This window comes from Pleurodeles waltl, chromosome 1_2 (genome assembly GCF_031143425.1).
Source record: "Pleurodeles waltl isolate 20211129_DDA chromosome 1_2, aPleWal1.hap1.20221129, whole genome shotgun sequence".
Taxonomy (NCBI): Eukaryota; Metazoa; Chordata; class Amphibia; order Caudata; family Salamandridae; genus Pleurodeles; species Pleurodeles waltl.
This window is the reverse complement of record NC_090437.1, coordinates 476,447,589-476,469,806: the sequence shown is the minus strand read 5'-3', so window position 1 is coordinate 476,469,806 and position 22,218 is coordinate 476,447,589. Positions and strand designations below refer to the sequence as shown.

General features: G+C 41.5%; 1 protein-coding gene across 1 annotated transcript in view; it reads right to left on the bottom strand.

The window, feature by feature from the left end:
* Positions 1–1,192: 1,192 nt before the first annotated feature.
* The window catches only part of PLA2G12A (phospholipase A2 group XIIA), an 86,432-nt gene continuing 65,406 nt past the window's right edge, over positions 1,193–22,218 (bottom strand). Inside the window, exon 4 of the mRNA XM_069241074.1 lies at positions 1,193–8,114. Coding sequence (XP_069097175.1) covers positions 7,996–8,114 — 119 coding nt within the window. The 3' untranslated portion in view covers positions 1,193–7,995. The remainder of the gene's footprint in view (positions 8,115–22,218) is intronic.

Genomic DNA, 22,218 nt, shown 5'->3' with positions numbered 1-22,218 from the left:
CCATAATATAGTAAACCATTTCTTTAGAACCCATGTACCTTTCATTTCATAAAAATACTTCTTAGGCAACATTCTGCTACATGTTATGGGCATTATATGGAGACCATGATGCTGATTTTATCTAACCACCCTGAGAGGTTCCACTGGACTTAATAAAAATATAAATATCAGCATAGACTGTGTGTTTCTGTCCTGGTTCCAGCATCTGATCAGGTGCAACTGCAATTCCCTTAGATTAGCATAACCTACAAAGGTTTATGCCATGCTTAAAGGGAAAAGGTTTGTATACATGTTCGAAGAAACATACTTTGTGATCTGTGTGGTAGATTAGTTCAAAACATTGGGTGGCTATTCTGAAATCATTTTTTGAAAATCCTCGCACACAGGAATATGACAATAAATTGTCACAATATGGAGGAGTTTGTTAATAGACTCAGTGAGGGGCATTGTATTGCACAAGGTCTCGCATTTGCACAGGCATCCTTTGCACAATTTGAGAAAGGAAAGCTTCTTTCACGTTTTATTAAGACTTACATACGCAAACATGTTTGGGAAGTGTCATTTTAGTTGGAACAAATATGTTTCAGAATAACAGCGGCATTCACATCCTAAGAAGCGTTTTCCCAAAAATGTAGTGAAAACTGCTTGCTACCAAGAGGATGCCAATCGGGCTTCTCTGTCCATGAACACTGAAAGGCATGTATTGAGACATCCCCAGACTGAAATTTAGAAAACAAACTCTATGGCAGAATCAATATATTTGGTGCTTCGATCCAAACGTCCTCATACTGGCCCTCGAGCAAAGTTCAGATTCAATCAATCCACAGGGAAATGCAGGTTTTTCCTTACAGTTTGTAAACATTCTGAGGAGTAATCAGCACATGTAATCTCAGTGCCATCAAAATTATATTTCTACACGACATTAAACATTGTTCAAGCAAACTATTATCCATACATTTCCTTCTCTTATAATTTGTATTCCACTCCTGTTTTAGGTAATGTTTGTCTCGCTGGCCTTGTTATTATACACTAACAGCACCTCCACAATTTTCTCAAGCACCCTTCCTTACAGTGACATTCAAGCAACTCTTAGTGCAAGGAAGTGCAAATGGTGTAGTTTTCACAGCATAAGATATGCTAATTCTATATCATGTAAATATGCGATTACAATGTAAATGAATACTTCACATAATTACAATCAGGTAAATTGTGAACCTTTTATTATGGACCTCATCCATGGAAGTTTATAATGTATCTTCGATTTCTTTCCTCTCTAGCTACAGATCGATGTGTTTTGAACGTTATAATGGTGTGAGCTACAATGAAACAAGCTTACTTGTAAAACCACATCATCAATTACATTTTCTGTAAATTATGTTTTGGTACATAGAAATTCGAGGTGGTTACAGAAGTGCAGACATGTTTTACAATTATTAAAAATGCCAACCTTATTTTATTGCACCAGTACAACAATGCAGACCATTTTCTATTTGTTCCGGCCAGAAATGTACTCTGAAATACACATTCTCAAAATGATTTACTGTTGTTTTCAATAACAAATGGAAGGGGTTACCATAACTAATGTGATAACCGATTTACACCGAGAAAACGAATGTTTTCATCTTTCTCAGAACCCAGGTCTGTGAGCGGATGTTGAGACCAAGAGTACCAAAATATTACATATTGAAGGTTTCTCGTTCCCTTACCGGGAGTGTATAATTGTTGAAGCAAAGATGAGTAATGTATCTTATCTCAAACTGGGTGATCACTGTAAGCCTAAAAACATTGCAGTTGTTCAGCCATGTACAACAATATATTCTGTTAGTCTTTATTTTCGAGTTAACAGCAGTCTCTGGTGTGGTTTAAGGAAATGAGATAGATGGGCAAACATGCATTTTCTTAACACACCAAAGACCAAGTGAAGTGACAAAGCGTAGTGATGCTTTAGCAGAAAACTGATGGTTGAAATAATATGAAGCCCTGTGGAAGAGGGCATAACATCTCTAGTTTGTATCTAAGGACAATTAAAAGACAATAAAGGCAGGTTTATGCATCATGAAAGGCTGAAAGGGAAGTTCAATATACAATGACTTCACCACCACAGAACTGAGATAGAAGAATGCGCCATATTTGGAAGTAATCACATCCGAGTCATATTTCATGCCAGGATCAGGATGGACCTTAAAATCATTCCTTGAAAGCTCCTCTTTGATAAAATATTGTTTCAGACGCATCAAGAAAGAACAATCGAGTATCCTAGGATTCATCTCCAGGTCAGGCAGAAGAGGATGAACAGAAAATTCATTCATGCTAGCAGAATGAGTCCAGGAACATGACCTGTCTGTAAACTTAAAATAGCATAAAGAGATCCAGACCAGACAGAGACAAGGAGCTTCTGGCAACTTCGATTACTCATTCACTGTTTTGAAGAAGCAACAATGATTCGTGTTTCTACCCTTAAAGAGAGTTTTCTGCTGGACTACACAGTGCCTCTTACAAGGAGGTAAATGTCTGTGGCTTGAAATGTTTACAGGACCAGAAAGGATTAGAAGACTGCAATCACAAAAGGGCTTCTAGAAGAGCCACTAAAACACCACAGCACACCTGTGGTCTTCAGCATAACATAATGTCATAGTAAAACATCTCGTACCATTGGAGATGGTCTCTGGTGGATAGGTTGAAAACCTGGAAAAAATCCTGGGCTCAACACTTGACAAATAACTGTCCGATTCTGGGCAAATAACCTTGCCTCTGTGTGTCTTCAATTCTAAATATGTGTATTGAAATAATGTGCAGTGCACTGTTATTTCTACTGTTATGTGCAAAGTACTATTAATGAATTGCTCCATTCATCACAAGTCAGTTTGGCTAACTCTGTATGTAACTGTTTCGCCGCTAATGACCCACTATGAATGAGACTTGTGGTAGAGAGGCTTCCTTCATAAATAAATAATTAAAATAAATAACATATAAGACATGATGCATAAAACTGAGGCTTTGCTGACTACATGAATAGCTAGATGGCTCAGTGGATTAACCATTCACTGCAGAAATCTACCAATTCCAATCCTGGCAATGACAATTCAGCCTTTCATCCTTCCAAGTCAGTAAATGAAGTACTCTTAAATTACTTGGCAGTATCAACTATTATAAACTGTGCTTACAGACGATCAAAACGGCAGTGGGAAGCACTATATACAATTTAAGTATTGCATTAAAGTACTATCAACTACCACCAAAACTGATGAGTTTCGCACCTCTGAAGTTAAGTCACAGCAGCACTCAAAGGTTGGTAGAGCTGCTGATGGGTCGGACAGCCGCTATAATATTAGTGTGGATGTGTGGATGAATGATATGCAGATGTCCTTTCTGCATTCCCTCTGTAAGCCTAAGTGTACTTATCCTAGGGCAACACAGCCACGTCTTCCGAGAGAGCATGGGGTAGGTGAATCCAGTGTATTGGCCTCTGACCTAGTACTTGGGTGCTCACTGGATCTGTTCCAGAGTGCTTACCTGAATTCACTCCTGAAAACATAAAGCCTACCAGAGAGGGTTGGTGCAACAGAAACTACCAGACCAGTGCTGAAACAAGGTACTCACATTCCCTTTTTTTTGCTCATCATGATATATAATGTTGTAGATTGAAATCAAGAATTAAAGAGTACCATCACACTTAAAAACAAGACAAGTTAGTAACATGTCAAAGAACTTGGAAAGACAAACCAAAACCTAGGCAGGTCTCCACGCAAGACCCTAAAAAGTGTGTCACTTGCACTGCATGTCAAGTGGGAAGTACAGAGACCCGTAAACTCCACCACCACATACAAAAATGATGGGACAGGGTGTAACTCCACGAGTCTACAGCTTTGCAAGCCAATGTTCTACAAGAGGTGGAGCTTTGTCATTGAACACAAGGGCAGTTATGTCTTAAACGACATTTTGGAAGTCAAAGCATGCCACTACAAAGATTAAGGGAAAACCCTGTCTGGGTTGCTATTGCTACTGGAAGATTCCTTCTCAGACTCCAATAAAAGCACATCAAAATCACACAAAACTAGTAATAGCAGCTCAAATGCCTTCTGAGCCAAGCTCAAATGCCTTTCTCCCAACTTTAATCAGCTGTACCTTATTCGCTATCACACGCACTGAGGCACACATATGTGGGCAGCGAATCAAGGGCTATCGCTGGTCTGATTTGAAATTATTTTTTTTACTAGGTTATTTAGTTGTCAAAACCTACACCCTAGATTTAGAGTGTGTCCAAGATGTCCAGTGGTAAGAGGCTGAACAAGATCTGCTTGTTCCAACGCTGGCATCAGACTTTGGCTGAAGATTAAATCAAGATTCTACAGAAGTACAGTGGGCGGCAAACAATGCTTTGTAATGCTGCAAAGAGCAGTTGCCAGTGGTTAAGACTATTTGCAAACATTCCACCCATCATCTTTTGTGTGTTTGGCTGAAGATTAGCCACAAATAAAACAATGGAATCCCAAGTCCTCAAAGTCAAGGCATTGTACACATTTTAGGTTGGAATTAGATAAATAAGGCATTTTTGCAGGCGAGAGAGTTTTTTTTTTTAAAGTAGATATGCCTGCTGCAAGGACAGAGATGAGTGTAGCCAAGGTGCTCAAGTGGAGAGACACTTAACACTGGCATAATTTCTCCGACTATCATGTTGAACAGGGGCAGCAGGCAAGAAACAAACTGGAGTAGGAAAGATAGCATGAGTAGTACCAAACCTTCATACACGAGTCAGTAGTGTTTCAAGGTCCTTCTTCACAAGTAAAGTAGAGGAAAATGAGAGGCTGAATACCATGCAGCAGGGCAGACAATGTTGTGTTTGTTGTTAAGGAAAGGAACAGTTGTATTATTTTCAACATTTCACACAGAGGAACCCCTGCATTACCAGCTTTGCCATCTCTCAAGTAGGTTAGCTTAAACAGATAAAGGTCCAAATTGTCTATAACTGTAACTTCTGTTTATCAGTACAATTTGTAACATTCCAATGCTGGCAGTGAGGCTGCTTCAGAGAAAAGACAATCTTTGAAAAAAATGACTTTGAATCGAAGAGTGGGATACCCTACTAAAATTTGATACCAGGAAAAAGCGGACAACGTTCAGTGGAGGTTTACATGTGCAAAAAAATGGCTATACCCTAGTGAAAGTTTACACATGCATGCAAGTGGTATGTACTTTAATTTTCTAGAGAAAGCACCTGTCCGAAGAAGGCAGTTAGGCTCAGGTGTAGTGTGTAAACGATCACAGGAAATGTTATATCCCCTCCCCCCCCACGACTTTGCGCAGGGTGCTTTTTCTCCAACACCAGTGTTTTGCTAGGTGCAGAATGCTCTTATTGAATAGTAAAAGGCCAGACTGTACATTTTCTTAGTATGTATTCACAGTATTCCGATTGCTATATTAAATTTGAGAGTTAGATCTAAGACATCTTAACAATTGTTAGTCCTTGCATCCTTGGTGTGGTTTATCCTGTCTTTTTTGCCTTTGCCTCCTATATTTTTGACTGTGTGTCTGATTTTTGTTTTTGCTGGTTTTGGTACTCTGGGCACTTTACCACTGCTGATCAGTGGTAAAGTGCAAGTGCTGCCTGTGTTAATTGTGATTATGATTGGTTATCCATGATTGGCATATTTGATTTTCTAGTAATTCCCTAGTATAGGTCACCATGTGTGCCCAGGGCCTGTAAATCAAATGCTACTAATGGGGCTGCAGCACTGATTGTTCCACCCACACAGGTAGCCCTGTAAACAGGTCTCAGAACTGTCATTGGAGTATCTGTGTGTGCAGTTTCAAACTGCCATGTCGACCTGGGAAGTGCACTCTCTTGCCAGGCCCAACACTTCCCTTTTACAAAATGTAAGTCACCCCTAAGGTAGCCCCAAGGGCAGGGTGCAGTGCATTTAAAAGGCAGGAGACGCACTGCTGTGTTTTACATGTCCTGATAGTGAAATACTGCTAAATTCGGTTTTCACTATTGCAAGGCCTATTCCTCCCATTGGTTAACATGAGAATTGCCTTGAAATAGTTTTTGAGTGTAATTTCCCATTCAAAGCAGATAGAGATATAGAGTTTGGGGTCGCTGAACTCAATTTTAAAATACATCTTTTGGTGAAGTTGGTTTTCGATTGTAAGTTTGAAAATGCCACCTTTAGAAAGTGGGCATTTTCTTGCTTAACCATTCTGTGCCTCTGCCTGTCTGCTAGAATACACATCTGGATCAGACTGACAGATGGGCTGTTTGTGAATTTACTCTATACAGTCACACAAAGGGAGCAGAGGAGTGTCCTGCAGATCCTGATGGGTCTTCTTGGGGTAGTGTGGAGGGAGGTGTTGAAACACCTAAATAGGGTCCTGTTCTTACATAAAGAAGTCTCTGACCTCCTGTAGTGTGTCTGGGGCCAGGAGAGGTGTGGTCTTGTGCACTACAAAGACTTTCCTTTGAAGTTTGCCTACTTCAAAGGCAAAAATGTGTATAAGGATTGGAATGCTGACCACCACAATTTTAAAACACTTCTGGATCAGGAGGTGACTCTGCCAAGGAGAAGAGCTGAAGAGCTATGAGGAGGAGTACTACCCCACTGCTGTGTGTGCTCTGCTGGGTTGGCCTGCAGTTGGTGCTTTTGCTTTGGAGAGCACAAAGACTGGACTTTGCTGTGTATCGTGTTTGTGAAGTTTATCCAAGGGCTTGACTGAGCTTGCCTCCTGTTGTGAAGTCTCAGAGACATCAAAGACTTCATCTGCCAGTGCCTGTGCTCTGCTGCTGAGAGTCCTGACCTGCTAAGGGGTGTCAAATCCAGGCCTTGGTCCCTTAGAAGTCGAAGTTGGTAACCTATGGGGGACAATCCACATACTGCTGTGTGCACATCAATAAAATCGACACAACGCTTGCCCCACAGCTGAAAATTCGACACAGCGCCTGCCTCGTGGCTGGAGAATTGACACAGCACCTGTTCTCAATGCAGTTCCTTCTCACAGTACGTCAGAATTTTCCATGCATCAATCCTGGGCATCAAATCTTTGACATTGCAGCAAGGACCTGAGGCTGCATGTCTGGAAATTGACACATCGTTCCCCTGCGGGGGAAAGAATCGACGCATCGCACACCCGGCGAGCAAAGAATCGACACATGGCCTCATTTGCGAGTAAGGAAATCAACGCATTGCTTGCTTTTCTGACGCATCACGTCTCCAATTGCTTTATTTTTGACGCATACTAGGTACTTTGTGCTAAAACAATGCATGCATTGATTCCTATGTATTAAGACTCTTAAAATTAAAAATGTATATTTTTTCTTGTGATTGTTGGATTTTTGTCATTTTGGTCTTGTTTAACTTAGATAAATGTTGCCTATTTTCGTAACTGGTGTGGAGTACTTTGTGGTGTTTTTATTGTGTTACTCTGTGTGTATAAATACTTACCACATTGCTTCTGAGATAAGCCTAACTGCTTATGCAAAGCTACCAAGGTGGGGTTATCTCGGGTGTGTGACTCCCTTACCCCGACTAGAGTAAAGGGCCCTACTTGGAAACGATGTAAACTGACTTCTAACTAGAAACCCCATTTTTAACAACAACTAACACAAGTCTACCTACATAAACTACGGTGAGCCACAAAGGTGTAATTAGGATGTACTGGTTCGACTATAAAACACTCCTCCTTTCAAATGGCCCTCTACTTCTAATTGCGAGAATGATGCATAAAAATTAAGTGATTAACACTAGTTTCCTGACCATTGAACCATTTTTGATTTCCTTTAAAATAGAATATGTAAGTGAGTTCACTAATACAAATAACTTAAAAGTTAGAATGAAATAAGTGCCTAGACAAAATAAAATAGTTTATCTTTTAAATCGGATTCTATGATTACAATACACAAAAATATATACAAAAAATCTGTAACAAAGTCTTATTCACAAAAGGCACGTTTTTGCTTCATAAAAAAACATAGTTCATTTGCACTGTCTTCTGTTTCTTTTCCTAGAGGTCAATTTTTTCTTCATAACGACACATACATGCAGACCGTTGACTTTCCAAATAGGGTTTGCATCCTAGATGTATAACAGCACTGAAGAGCAGTGCCACTGTTGATTCACAAGCTGAAAGACACACAAAACAGAGATCAGTTGAGGTTACAAGACAATGCTCTCTCAAATAATCCCTGACTCAAGGATACATTCCTCAAAGGCATACAACGATTTTTTATATATTTATGTTTTCTGGGATATTTAAATATATATTGTCACAAGGTATTGTAGATGTATTCAAGAGTTAGAAAGCACTTTAGGCTTTGCAAGTGTTTTAGAAAGAGCAAAAACAATACTAATAGAATAAAACTGCAAAAGAATGCAGTATTATAATAATCCCATCAACGATTGAATAACATGAGGGCAGAAGTGGAAGGCTGGAAATAGCCGTGCTCTTGAACACAGAATGCTCTTTCTATTACCAAAGTCTTAGGGTTTGATCATAAGTATAGGTGTTTTTTATTGCACCTGGTAGGTTCTTTATTTATCAGGTGGAATAAATAGCTCCTATTATGCGTTTCTGGGGAATAACATGCAGAATTTGGAGTTTAATGCACCAAAATACTTGTGTCAAGGTAATCACCATATGATTTTTTCCCCTCTTAAATTCTGTCAGGTTTTACCTGCCAGAATTTTATATAAGCTGAGGTATTTAACAAATCCGATAATCACTGTTTTCGATCATCACCGGGTGCACTAAATAACACTCACCTCGTAATTCCGACCAATATGTAAACAGGGGGTTTATGCACAGACAGGAAAAAAGTCCAACTCATAATCAGGTACTTAGACTGAAAACTGACAATATTCTGAAAACACAGATTTTTACTGGGACCATATCTATTTGTGACCTTTTAAGTATAAAACTAATTGAACAAGAGTTAAGAGTTTTGAAGAAACAGTTTTGCCTCTGGTAGCCAATAAGATGTTCTAAGAGGCACAGTGTGGCAATTCAAGTGTTTTAACTTATGAAGATTTATCAGTTTTCTGTTAAGTTCCAGGTAAAAAAAAAAAAAGACTCCCATACCCAAAATTTGCTCTACCTAGACCAAAAGCAGTTATTGTATGATGGGGCCGTGAAAAAACGCCTACACAGGATGAATGGATGAGAATTCAGACATAAAAGTGATATATTTTTAACATCAGTAATATGACGTTTCATAGCCATACACGACTGATATGCCCAAAGTGTGTTACGTGTAATGCCACCTGAATGTGTTAGATTCAGTTTACCTTCAGGCAGTGCACAAGTTGGGGTAAACGCAGGCACACAGCATCCACCCACTATTTTCACAAGGTGGGCACCATCCACCCTGCCAATTAGCTATGCTGCACTGTAATATGCTGAACTTGTCCAGGTGTAATGTTTAAACACCACAACGCATTCAGCAGCTCCGGCATGTTATCCGCTTTCCTTTTGAGCAGCAACATCCTGGTGGCAGTGAGGGGGCTTTTTTTTATTTTAAATTCGAGCTGGGACCAAAACAAAGTTAAGTTGTCATTAGCCTCCTTTTGTTCTTGCTGGAGCTATCTGGAGCCTCACACTCTCCTGCGAAAGCAATGGAGTGAAAACAAAGGCATACCGCATGTTGTCACTTCACAGGTACTTGAGAGGCACGGTTTTGATTTTGGTCAGTCCCTGGAATTAAGAGATATGCATGCAAAGTAAGAATGTCAGATATGCTGGTCTGTTCCTGTATTTACACAAATAGCAATTTAAATATCACTATTTTGTTTAATTTCTTTTATAGCACTACTTATCCCAATGCAAAGTGTCAGAGCGCTTTACATCACATGTACACATTATACATTGTTAATAAATCACATAAGTAAATTTATGTACATGATGTGATACATAGGATAATGAGGGTTACAAGGCGTAATAGTTACATGTCTTTCATAGCTCACTGTGCTATATTTAATTTCTGAACTGCAAGTAACAAAAGGATCCTGTGATGTCACTTGCGATGTCACATGTCAGGATGTCACATGCTGTGATATCAAGTGCCATGATGTCACTCGTAAAATGTCTAACTTGGTGATTCCCTCCACTTGTTATTTTAGGACTTGTGCCCTACCTTTAGGTGGTAAAGGATAGCACTTTGGTAGGTTAATAATAAACAGAACAGCACCAGTTCAGATGTTTTCGATATCAAACTAAGCTAACTGTCCTACATCCGTGTATAAATGGTCAGCTCATGTTAGATGCAGCATGTACTCTGCCTAGTTCTCATAGATTTCCAGAAAAAAGCCTGGGTTTCATCAACATTCAATATGAAACAAATCCACATCCTTATGGCACAATTTTATGACAGAGGTGATGTTAAAGTCGAACAGGAATTGGTAGAATATCGAGCCATGTAGAACTTGCATAGAATGCATGTTGGATTCAAGGAAACACATTTCTAGATGCGAGTTGTAATATTTCTTGAGAAAAAAATGAAATCAATTTTGGGTGCAGCTCATACTTTTCGGCTTTGTTAACTCTTGTTTTTGTCATGGTTTTTTACAAATGCTATCGTTAGAAATGCTGCCCATACCACATCAATCTAAAAAATGCAAACAATGGCAAAAAGCAAAAACATTTTTGGTCACAAAAAACACACACTCATATGGTAGTCCTGGCACCTATCAGAACTGCTCTTTGTGGGTCTGCTCCTTGTGATAGGACAGAACGCTGTCACCCACAGTGGCGTTAGCCAGAGAGTTAAGTGGGCTGACCCACTGCCCATACTGTATGCTGAAGTGGGCAGAAGAAAAATGTGAGGGACATTACAACAGGCCAGTGGACAAACAGGACTGGCTAAAATCCCTTATAAGGAGAATCACAAGGTCTAGCTGGCGCCAGACCAATGCGTGGAAACGTCTTCATCTCCCATGAGACAGCACAGCTTTGCATGGCAGGTTAGTGTCTACACACTACAATTGCATTTATGTACAGCACTCAAGCGCATGGATGAGTTTATGCGCGAATGTATGTATGTGTGTGCTAGTAACCTTTTATGAATGAATGTCATTTGTATGTTTGTTTAACAATATATATGTAAGTGCAAGCATTTATAGAAGTATGTGTGTGTCTTTATACACGAGCCTTCCTGTACATGTACTCCTGTGAATACATATGTAATGGGTTTAAAGTTGATCAAGTATAAACATATGTGTGCATGTAATGATATACGCATGCTTACAATGTTTTTTCATGTGTATGATCTTTATAGTATGTCTGAAATTGCAACGTGTAATGAAGAAAGTACAATTTTACATTCGAAACTTATTTAAACTTGAACATATATTTCTAATGCTGTTTCCCTTGCAGGCCACGCGAGCTGTTTTGCCCCAGATTTAATCTACTTGTTCTTGTGCAGCTGTGACGTGCATAATTTCCCACCTGTTTAGAATTCTGCCCACGCCTTCCTGAGGTGCAGTTTCAAAGCCTGCTGCCTGGACGCCTCACTGAAGATGACCAGTGATGAAGAGGGTGCTGCTTATTAGATTCAATACTTCAATCTAGGAAGGTGGCATAACCGACAAGGCAGCGGAAGGGAGCTCTGTAGCATAAACTATTTACAGCCAGAGACGGACTATTAAAGCAGGAACAGCAGCTGATCCACCCTCACTGAGTGTTAAAGAACGTTGACACTGTGGATTATTAGCTAAAATGCCTGGCTGAAGGTATAACACTTTAAAATATGGGTACACCTGCCGGCCATGGAAGGTTTGCCCCACTCTGACCCATGCTTCTCCGGAGGCTTCACATCTGCTTCCCGTACTGTACGTTTTACAAGAGGGAACGCTGCAAGGTGTCCCTGTGCTCTACCTCTTTTTGTGATGGAGGCTTTCTGGGCTGCTTCCTGTGACACTTCTGTATGAGAGAGGCTTGCATTGCTTCTGTCCATGCTGTGGAGGCCTGCACTACTGGCATTGCTGTATGTGAGAGGATTGCTCGGCTTATACCATCTGTGCAGCTTTAACCATAAGGTGGGGAACAGAGGTACGGTTGCTTCCTTTGGTTTTCATTTGTGAATTACACAGTTATTCTGTAAGAGAAATCCATTGTCAGATGTGTAAAAGAAAACTCTCTGTGTGAGTGGGAAGACAGTGGGTGTATGAGATCACTGTAATATGTATGTGGATGTATCCGGCAACACAGGGCCTAAGAAAAAATAAAACATCAGATCCTTGCACATACTGTTAGCAATGTGGTTGTTTATTGTTCTAATTATACATTACCAATCAAAATGTACTACTGTGGAAGTAGATGCAACTCATTTAAAAAGGGAATACCTTTCTAAAACATTAGCAAAACCAAGAGGTTTCACCTCAGGCTTTTTCTCCTTACTTTCTGCCGATGCTGTTTTGGCAAAGCTATTAGGGCCAATAGGCGAGACCAAGTGGTTTTGTCAATGGTATATAATGAGCAATATCCGATACATCGATTAAACCACGAAGGCTAACTCTGCTGAAATTAAAAGAAAGCCATGAGGTCAAATCTCCAGTTAAGTGGACGTTTTCAACAGGGGTCTAAAGTTGATTAATAAAGTTTATCCCTCCTGTAGTTCCTGCTTATGAGCACAAGATGGCACTAGACCACTTAAAATGTTCCACACTCTGTTTCGTTTTCTTATTAGGAAAAGTACACAATGTTTCGGGGACGCGGAAAAATTTTAGGCAAAAAAAATCTGAAATTTCCGGAGGAAAAATTACAATTTAGCACATCTCTCGATACTCAATCGCACTACAATGGCAATGAAAAATCACAGAGAAGGGAACGAGCACAAGCATGGAATGTTCATTAACATGTAGAACGCAGGTGAATGGTTTCTGCGCTGCAGAATATCCAAGAGTTTTACTGGGAAATGGCTAAGGATGCTGAGCCTTGGCATGCAAATTACTGATATGGGGAAGGTTTTGGTGGTTAATACTTTTTGCTTTTTCAAAGTGGGGCTGACAGAGTCAGTAATGTTGCGGAGAGGGATCAGGATGCATTAATAGTATCTATTTAGGAAATAACAGTTATGGAATGTTTCAAAACAGGTGAACACGGGGTGATTCCTCCATCTCTGCAGTGGGGGTACGGGAGTGCATTAGATAAATGTCCGGGTGCTGCTCAGCACGTGCGCTCTCGGGGAGATCACAAATCCCACAACTGGTCCTTAACCATCTCTATAGAGCCTTCGACGATTACCTTGGCTCCCTCTGATGCCATCTGTTGTCTATCAGAGATAGGGTGAGCACCTCCCTACAGGTCATGACAGATAGTTTCCAATGGCCCCGTAAACTCAGACGAACATCGGAGATCCTTAGTATGCCCTATGACACCCACAGAAGGCCTTGAGAGACCCTTACCAATGACCTTCAAGATCAACACACAACCATTGCCAGTCAACCCTTAAACAAGCTGACAACCTTTGGAGATACTCTGCATGCTCTCACCCACGCTAAGGCTTCAGACCTCTTCAGGCCATTAGATACTTCAGCAAGTCTTGTACCCACCTTCACACATCCCCAATTGCCAACTAACTGCCAGATGTCCCTCAGACAATCTCTGCCTTCTTCAGACACCCCACAAGACCCTGACAGACCTTCAGTTAGCAGACAGCCAGACAGACACCTCCTGGCCATTCACATAATTGCCGGGTCAACTGATAAGGGTGTCTTCAGAGACTGACCTACCAGGCAGACCTTAAGAGACCACCAGCAGCCCCTCATACACTCCCAGGTAACCCTCAGAGGTCACCTGTAGATACAAACAGCTTGCCCTTAAGAGAAAAATCAGGCTGCTTTCAAGCACACTCTATTGGTGGAGACAATTAGAGACAGACTGATAAATGGAGATCGGCCCACTTCTGTGAACATGCTTCTGAACTCATGGACAATGGCATCCCAGGGTTCAAGAATGGTGGGAACATGTCTTCTGCACAAACAATGCAGACATACCATCTGCCCTTCTCTGCGTTCTGCTGACCCACTAACAGGGTAGAGTATAGCCATTCCTGAGGGCACTGGTTTCCATCAAAAGTATCCATATGGTACCTTGATGCCATCAGAAGCAGCTTTAAAAAGGCCACCACAGCCTACTGGACACAATTCCTCAAAGTGTAGCTTCTACGCGGCACCACCATTTAAACAACTACAGTCCTGTACACAAATCTTCAAAAAGGCCCTTCATGTGCTGTAAGAAAACTCCCAACAGGCCAGGCATATTTTGTATGTTGGCCTTGGAGATCATTGCAGAACATGCATTAGTTTCAGTAGTTTCCCCAACGCATCGTGCACCTGCTTTTAAAGAGATTTCACCTCCACTCCCCTAGCCCTAAAGCCATTCGCAAAGCAGCTCACGCTATCTGGATAAGCGGGGCGTCAGGAAAATAATATCAGTCATATCAGTGGAAGATACTAGATTTTGGCCCCCAATCATGGAAAAATCTCCTTCGATCTTGTGCTATGCCTTTACATGTAGAGTTAGATTACTGCCCCGTGCCTGTCCCAGACCCTTCGGATTTAAATACTGATTTCCCCCGGCTTGTTTTGCTGCATATCTTTAAGTTAGGATGTTTCCTTTAATGGTAGTGCATGTGAACACATTTGCATACCCCCACCTCCAACTTGTTCCTGAAATACAAAGTGTCGGCCATTTTCATTTGTGAGAAAACTCTAAGCTTAGAGTACAGGGTAAAGTACTGTAAGATAAAGAAATGTAAATACCCCATCTGTACCACTCACTTGTCCCGGTATTTGCACCTCACCTACCCTCACCCTGGTGCTTAGCTCACCGTGTCACCACGATGCGTCCATTTCATTATTTTCAGGACATTTTCTTGTGGGTATTTAGTCATGTATTACATTGTAATTGCAGACCATGCTATCGTTAGTCATTTCATTGTAAGTTATACAATGAAAAATCATATATTTTAGGATAAGGAGTTAAGGTCAACGGTTTAGGAGTTAACAGTTAAGGGGTAAAGGTAGTTGGGGGTTTGGTCAGAATATCATGATTCAAAACTTAAATAAAGGAATAAAAAAAAATAACTTTAAAAAGAGGTACGGAAAAAGTCACTAGGTAAATGTACAAACAAACAGCGATAATTAAATAGCAAAACGTGAGTTTACCTACACAACGTTGAGGAAACGGAAAATGAGGAAACGGAAAATGAGGAAAAAGCGGCAACGAGATGGGGGACATATACACGAGAGTCGAGGAAATGGTATGTATCCTCTGCCCTTACCCGCACAAAGCATTAACATGTCCTGTAATCACTCCTCAAGGACCAATGATACTGGCAGGATTCTTGCCTCTGATATGCCGCTGTCCTCTGCTGAAGTTACACCAATCTACTCTATGGAGTGACTTATTAAATGGTTTTGTAGCACTGCTCCTCAGTCCACTCCCCCATTCTATTAGGTAAATGGTCTTCATTTTGTAAGCCTAGGGAGGATGGGAGGCTGAGTCAGCCTTACCAATCCTTTAAACTTATTCTCTTTTGTTTATGAAAAAGACTGACAGTGATTTTGTTTTTTGGCAAATTTACAGTTTCACTTTAAAATAATCTAGTTAAAAACATCACTTTTAGTCAATCCTGTTTTTAAAATCATACAACAGGCCCTTTCCAAGATGTTTTACTAAACTGGGTTGTATTTGTTACAGGTCAGCATTAATTAGGAGAACAGAGAAGTGTACCATTTATTCAAACCATTCTTGCACGTTTCATCATGGGGAATTCTGCAAAGTCCAATCCAGTTCAAAAAAGCACTTTATTTTTCTGCTGGAAAGTTACACAGTTTTCTTAGACAGCAACAGTTTTCTTAGAGAGATGCAACCTTTGCCCAACAAGCGTTGCTTTTACTTAGTCTCCAATGGGTGATGTTGATGCATACATAGCAGGGCCCGACATGATACCTAACGATCGCAATCTTGGCAGTTAATGAGATTCCCAAGTCTAGGAAAGTGGCACCGATTATTCCTATATTCAAAACAGCATTGCAGCCATTCGTGCAACTACAGGCCTATTTGCCTGACAAACGCTGTATTTTTTTTTGTCTTCAAAGACATTTTTACCCATTTTGTAGATTGGATAGACCATGAAGTGTTATCCAAATTCCAGGGGGGCTTCAGAAGTAAAGTTAGTACAATCAGCCAGGTCTTTCGCTTTACCACCATCTACTGGAAAACAGCCTTAATTGATGTCGGCAAACTGCATGTTGCCTTGGTCGAGTTATAGGCTGCCTTTGACATGTTCCCTAGAGCCATACTTTGGAAGGTCCTTGAGGAAATGGGTATCCGAGCCAATCTCCTGAACCTACCGATTTAGCTGCATGCACAAAACTATGCACAAGTGAGGTGGAGTGAACACGGCCAAATCATTGTTTTTTTTTTTGTATAAAGTGAGGTGTTCCACAAGGCTGCATTTTGGCTCCCAACCTATTTTCGCTGTATATCAGTGGGGTGAAGAGGTTCCTGAGTGACAACATGTATGAATTGCCAAAGGTGAGGGGCAGGAGGGTCCCTGCCCTTCTTTTTGCAGAATATGGGGATTTGGTGACACCCAAATTCTTACTACAGCAGAGAACAGGTTTTTAAGATCGCTTTTTGGATTACCAGCAAGTATCTGGATGACACCTCTTTGTTTTGATTTCGCTCACAGGCATATTACTCGGAAAATCAAGTGTAGAATGCTTGCCTACTGGCATTGATTGTGGCCATCAGTAGAGCTAAGCTCCTATTGTGTGGGTCTGAAAAGCCTCATGTCTCCAACGTGTTCGTAAAATTCCATGGCTGAATTCCATTTGATTGCTCCTGGGTAAAATTGGGGCTAGAAGGCGTTTTGGACTTCTCCTAAAGAGATCTGTGCAATGTCAAAAGCTAGATTAAAATAAATGTACTGGGAATTTGCATCTACCCGAACAAATGTGTCCAGTAGTGGCTCCCTAGTAAACGATTTTCGAGATGTAAAACCACTTCCAAGGTATGAACAAACTATAGATAAAATTACACATCCATCCCAGCCCACCCCCACTCGCAAATTGTACATTCAGTTCAGGTATAGCATGCTCCCGACCAAGCAATTTTGTAGCAAATGATTAAGCGATGTACAAGGGGATGACTTGTGCCCAATCTGCTGAGAGGCTTTGGAATCATTATCGCATATATTGTTCTTTTGTCCTGTGTACAGACTCCAAAGAAGAAAGTGGGTAGCTCCCCTGTGCAGGAATCTGGGCACAGACAGCTACATGGAGGCATATAGAATCCTTTCAAATGATCTAAGCAAACCAATGTTTTTTTTTCTAATTTCTAGAGGTTTATTGTCAGTGTGAATGCGGCGCACCAAGTGTATTAAAGCAGCTCAGGCAAGTGTAGAGCCTTTGTAAATCCTTGAAAAGAGTGGCTTGCAGGAGGGAGCTTTTCATATTATGTCTTAACACTTTATTACAATTATGTACATCTTGTGGATCTCCACTTTACTGCAATTTTTGCACATTTTGATAGAGCAAGGCCCCCCTTTGCTTGTCCATTTTAACTTTTTCATCTTATCTACTGGAGTCAATCTCTTTTTAACTTAAAATGTTACACTCATGTAGACCTGCTATCGGACACTGTGTGTTTGATGACAGAACTATTTTTTTGATCTTCCATAATATTTTGTATGCCTCTGCGAGGATGTTTTTTCTGTGTCCTTTACATATGTTGTACGTTTATGATCTTAGAGATCGAAGTAAAGTTATTACACACATGCATATCTCTGGTGCATAAGTAGCCAGTGAGTGTTTTCCAAAAATATTCCTCTAAATGGAGATTAACCTGGGCATGATTTAGGGAAGAGAGAAATGTGTCTCCTTCCTATTCTTCTTTGGAACTAGGCAAAGTTTTATGGCTTCCTCCTTAGGAACAAGTTAAATACCCGGATGAAACAAGATGCTGTGCTCTTTGCTAGTGCTCCACGTGGTTATATTTAAGTTTCTTACTTTAATACGCACTACAGTTCCATGGACCAGCTACAAAAAAACATGGATGTGCTGCACTATATTTGCTTCTATCCTCTCACACCTTTTGTCCTCTCTGCCTGTCCTCTCCCTCATATACCATCTCAGTGCCCATGTCTGTGTGTGTGAATAGTCAAATGTGTTTAGGATACCAAGGCTAAAATAAATGGCTTGTTTAATAAGTGGAGTGGGGGGATTCGACACTGCAGTGGAAAATGTGAGCACATATTGTAGAAATGTTTTCTGCAAGGACACCCATCTCCCGCCCACTCCCCACACCACCCCACAACAGGACAGCTGTCCAGACGGGCTCTACCAAGGCATCTCATCACGATGCTAACGTAAGGTGGTCATGGCTAGGCATTACCTCCTCATTTGCCGCTCGTTCTTTCAAAAATGAAAGGGAAACTGTATGCAACTTCTTTTTTCTGCCGTGAGTTAAACCTTGTCTCGTCACACTATCCTGTTCCTCTGTCAGTGGGGAGTGGCGGAGACGGCCATAACTTCTCTACGGGATAAGTCATTTTACTAGTAGATCGAAAAGAAAAAGAGAATGAAAGACTCAGCCCCGAACTTGGGTACATTTTTGAGGATGGGATTGAAGTGAATAAACTGTGTCACCGAACACGAGTTTGACAAGAAAATACCCTCCCTGCATGTACCAGTAAACTCTGAAGGCTTGAACTGCTCCATCCACACGGGGGAACAGTGCCATCTCGTGGCGTCGACTACATCATGCGGGAAACTAATTGGTGAACGACAAGTAGAATCAGAAGTCGGAAGCACGAAGCCTGTCGCCGTCTCCCGCGCCCCTGCATTTATCGAGAGTGCCTGATCTATTTTGGGAATGGAACGCATAACTCATTTCTCCCTTACTTTGGCCATGATCCTTGGTTAGAGAGAAGTTTCATGGCTCATGCGCAAAGGAGTCTAATTAGAACCTTGATAAATAGTAACGTTTGGGACTACCTCACAGCCTTTCATGGGTCTCCGTGAAAGGCCCCATGCTCCCCCTCCCTCGCGACAGTCCCGATTGTACTGTAAATAAATGCTTATGATATGTATTCATTTTATTGTGTGTGCCACATACACAAGTCTTTCAACAGAAACAAGATGACAATGACTGTAAAGTTGGGCGGCGCATGCGCGCTACGCTACTAGGTGCACGTCCTTGGCCTGACGAGCATGGCCTTTTCTGCTATTCAAGCAGCAGTCAGCAGGACCCATGTGAAGTGCCCCACCTCGTGCTGTGCAGGAACCCGCAGAGGCTCAAAGCCAGGACGTCGCTTCTACCAAAACTGAAAAAACGAAATGGCTCAAGGGCCAGGTCTTCAATGGCGCATCATCGGACATTCCGAACATACTGGAAGACGCCTATATGAAGCCAATGTCAGCTGCACACAGGCAGGGGCGTAGGAGACAATACATTTCTGGGGGGGACAGGGACAGCCTTGGGGACTTTCAATCAGCCCTTTACAAATTGCTCGTTGTTTACGAACTGCAGGCTCCGATAAATATACACAATCATATATATTGGAAGTGAAATAGGGAGAAAGGAAGGCATGTTTTCACAGTCTGAAAGTATCTTTAATTGTTATTTACATTCACAAAGTAATTAGCTAAAATGTGAAAATAACATGTTGATTAACCTTGCATCTTCATGCACCAAGCAAATAAAGGTAGGAGGGTAAAAAGGAAGAACATACCCTTTGCGCCCCACACCCACCATGCTCTTCGCCTCATGCCAATTGGAACCGCACTGGAGATATCAAAAGCGATTACGTACAAGAGTTGTAAACTGTGCTCGGAAACCATAGTTCTAATAACACTTCTGCTCCTTTGTGTGATCTTGGGCAGCTCAGCTTCACATCAGTCATAACTAGAAGCATTTCAACTGAAGACGCTCTTAGAGTTACAGGCTTTATGAAAATGGATTGTCTAATCTCTGTATAAACTGCAGTCACTAATTTCTCTAGAAACGGCTGTTTGTGATGCACCAAGTCACTGCGTGTAAAGAAAAGACATTCACTGATTATAAAGAAAAGACATCAGAAAATGACTATGATAGGGTTGTTACAGTCCAGTTCTGACATTACAATGCCTTCTGCCAGAGCTAGCAGCCAAGGTAAAAGGCAGACCAGGTCACAGAGCATAATTAATGCAGCTGTTTAAAGCAAAAAATGGAATGTTGCTTTTCTTTCACCTGCTCTACTTTCATAGCTTTGAATGTCAGAAGCTATGCACTAAGGTTTTAAGTGGTTTGTGGGAAAGTTGGTGGTGTGACCATGTATTAGATGGGGTAAAATACCCCCTGCGTACATAAGGATATTGCAAGTCACCTTGAAGTTCATACCTTATAAACAAGCATTGGCAAAGGGAATAGGTCTCGCCTATGCAAGTTCTATTGCCTTTGCCAATGTGTTTTAGCCATGCTGTACACTAGTGAGACTACTATTCAGCATGGCTCAAAGTTAATGGCATAAAGGAGAATGATGTGTCATCGACTGGTGTGGTGTAGTGTCATGGAGTAAGTAGGGTGTCCTAAAATGGAGCAGTAAACTAACTTTAAAGGAACAGGGGTCCCTTGAATAAAATGCAACACCACTCCCATAAACAATGATATTAAAGTAGTATGCAAATGGATTGTTTCATACATTTATTCAATCACAATATAAAAGATCAAATGTAGTGGGAAAACATCAACAGGGGAAATCGAGAAAGACTGGTATTCGGGCATTACACAAGTTATCTGGATGACCCAATTACAAGAAAAATGTAAAAAGTAACCTATATAGTACAGTGGTTTAGAGGAGGCTGGCCTGGTTTGTATTGGGTACCTATGGTACTTACACCTTATACCAGGTCCAGTTATCCCTTATTAGTGAAATGTAGAGAGTGTCTAGAAGCCAGGCTCTTTAGGGGTAGCTGTAGCCAAGGCTTATCTAGGAGACGTGCAAAGCTCATGCAATACCACTGTAGTCACACAGCACTCACACACATGAAAGAAAATACTCAGTGTTACAAAAATAAAGGTACTTTATTTTAGTGACACAAATGCCAAAAATACCATAGAGACTATACTCCCTTAGGAGGTAAGTAATACACCAATTATATACACTAGTATGCAGCAATAGCAATAAAAAGTTAGAAAAGTGCAATTAGTGAAAATCACAATGGTTAGAAATGGGCCTAGGGTAAACACAAACCATATACTAAGAAAGTAGAATGCGAATGTCGGTTTCCCACCTAGACAAGTGTGGTGTGTAGAGGGGCGCTGGGAGTATTAGAAAACACCAAAGGTAAGTAATAGAACCCACCTCAGAGCCCAGGAAAGCAGGAGTAAATGACAGTAACTTTCCTAGAACACACAAGAACACGAGAAAGAAGATAATGCAAGAACCAGAAGATACTTGAAGACACAAAGGGTAGATTCCTGGACCTAAAGACCTGTGGAAGAATGGGACTAGGTCCAAGAAGCACAGAAGAGTCCAGGGAGGACAGGAGCCCCTGCTAACCCGAATCTAGGTGCAAAAGAAGAACCACTGGTGAAGAACAACAGTCAGTACTGCACCCAAGAAGATGGATGCGGGTTCCTGGTTGGTGCAGATGATATCCCACACCGGATGGATGATTGCAGTCTGGTTGCGTCGCTGGATTCTGCCAACAAACCTTGGCACACGCAAAGCTCACGGTTAGCGGAAAATGGCACTGCCTGGGACCAGGAGGGACCTGGTGGACTCTACCCAGGAGGAGGAGTCAGATGGGGCTCTCAGCAACTCAGAGAGTCCACAGAAGACCAGCCAGTGCACACAGGAGTCCTCCAGCACAGGGACAAAGGAGTTGCAAAAGGAGGCCCACGCAGCACAAAAACAAAGGATCCCACACCGCCAGAGAACCGCTCAGGAAGCTGTGCATTGCCGGAAGGAGTGCTGGGGGCCAGAATTACATTGTGCACAAAGAATTTCATAGAAGGATGCCAACAAACCTTGGCAACTGAAAAACACGTGGTGAACAGGGTTACTGTCTTGCGTGGGAAGGTAAGCTCTTACCTCCACCAAAGTTGGACAGTAGGACGTCAGGACCATCGGGACCACTTCAGTCCACCACCCGTGATGTAGGATCCATACAACTCAACAGGAGAGGGGACCCAAGCAGATGGTCGTCGTTGAAGAGAGGTGCCTGCTGAAGCAGGGGAGTG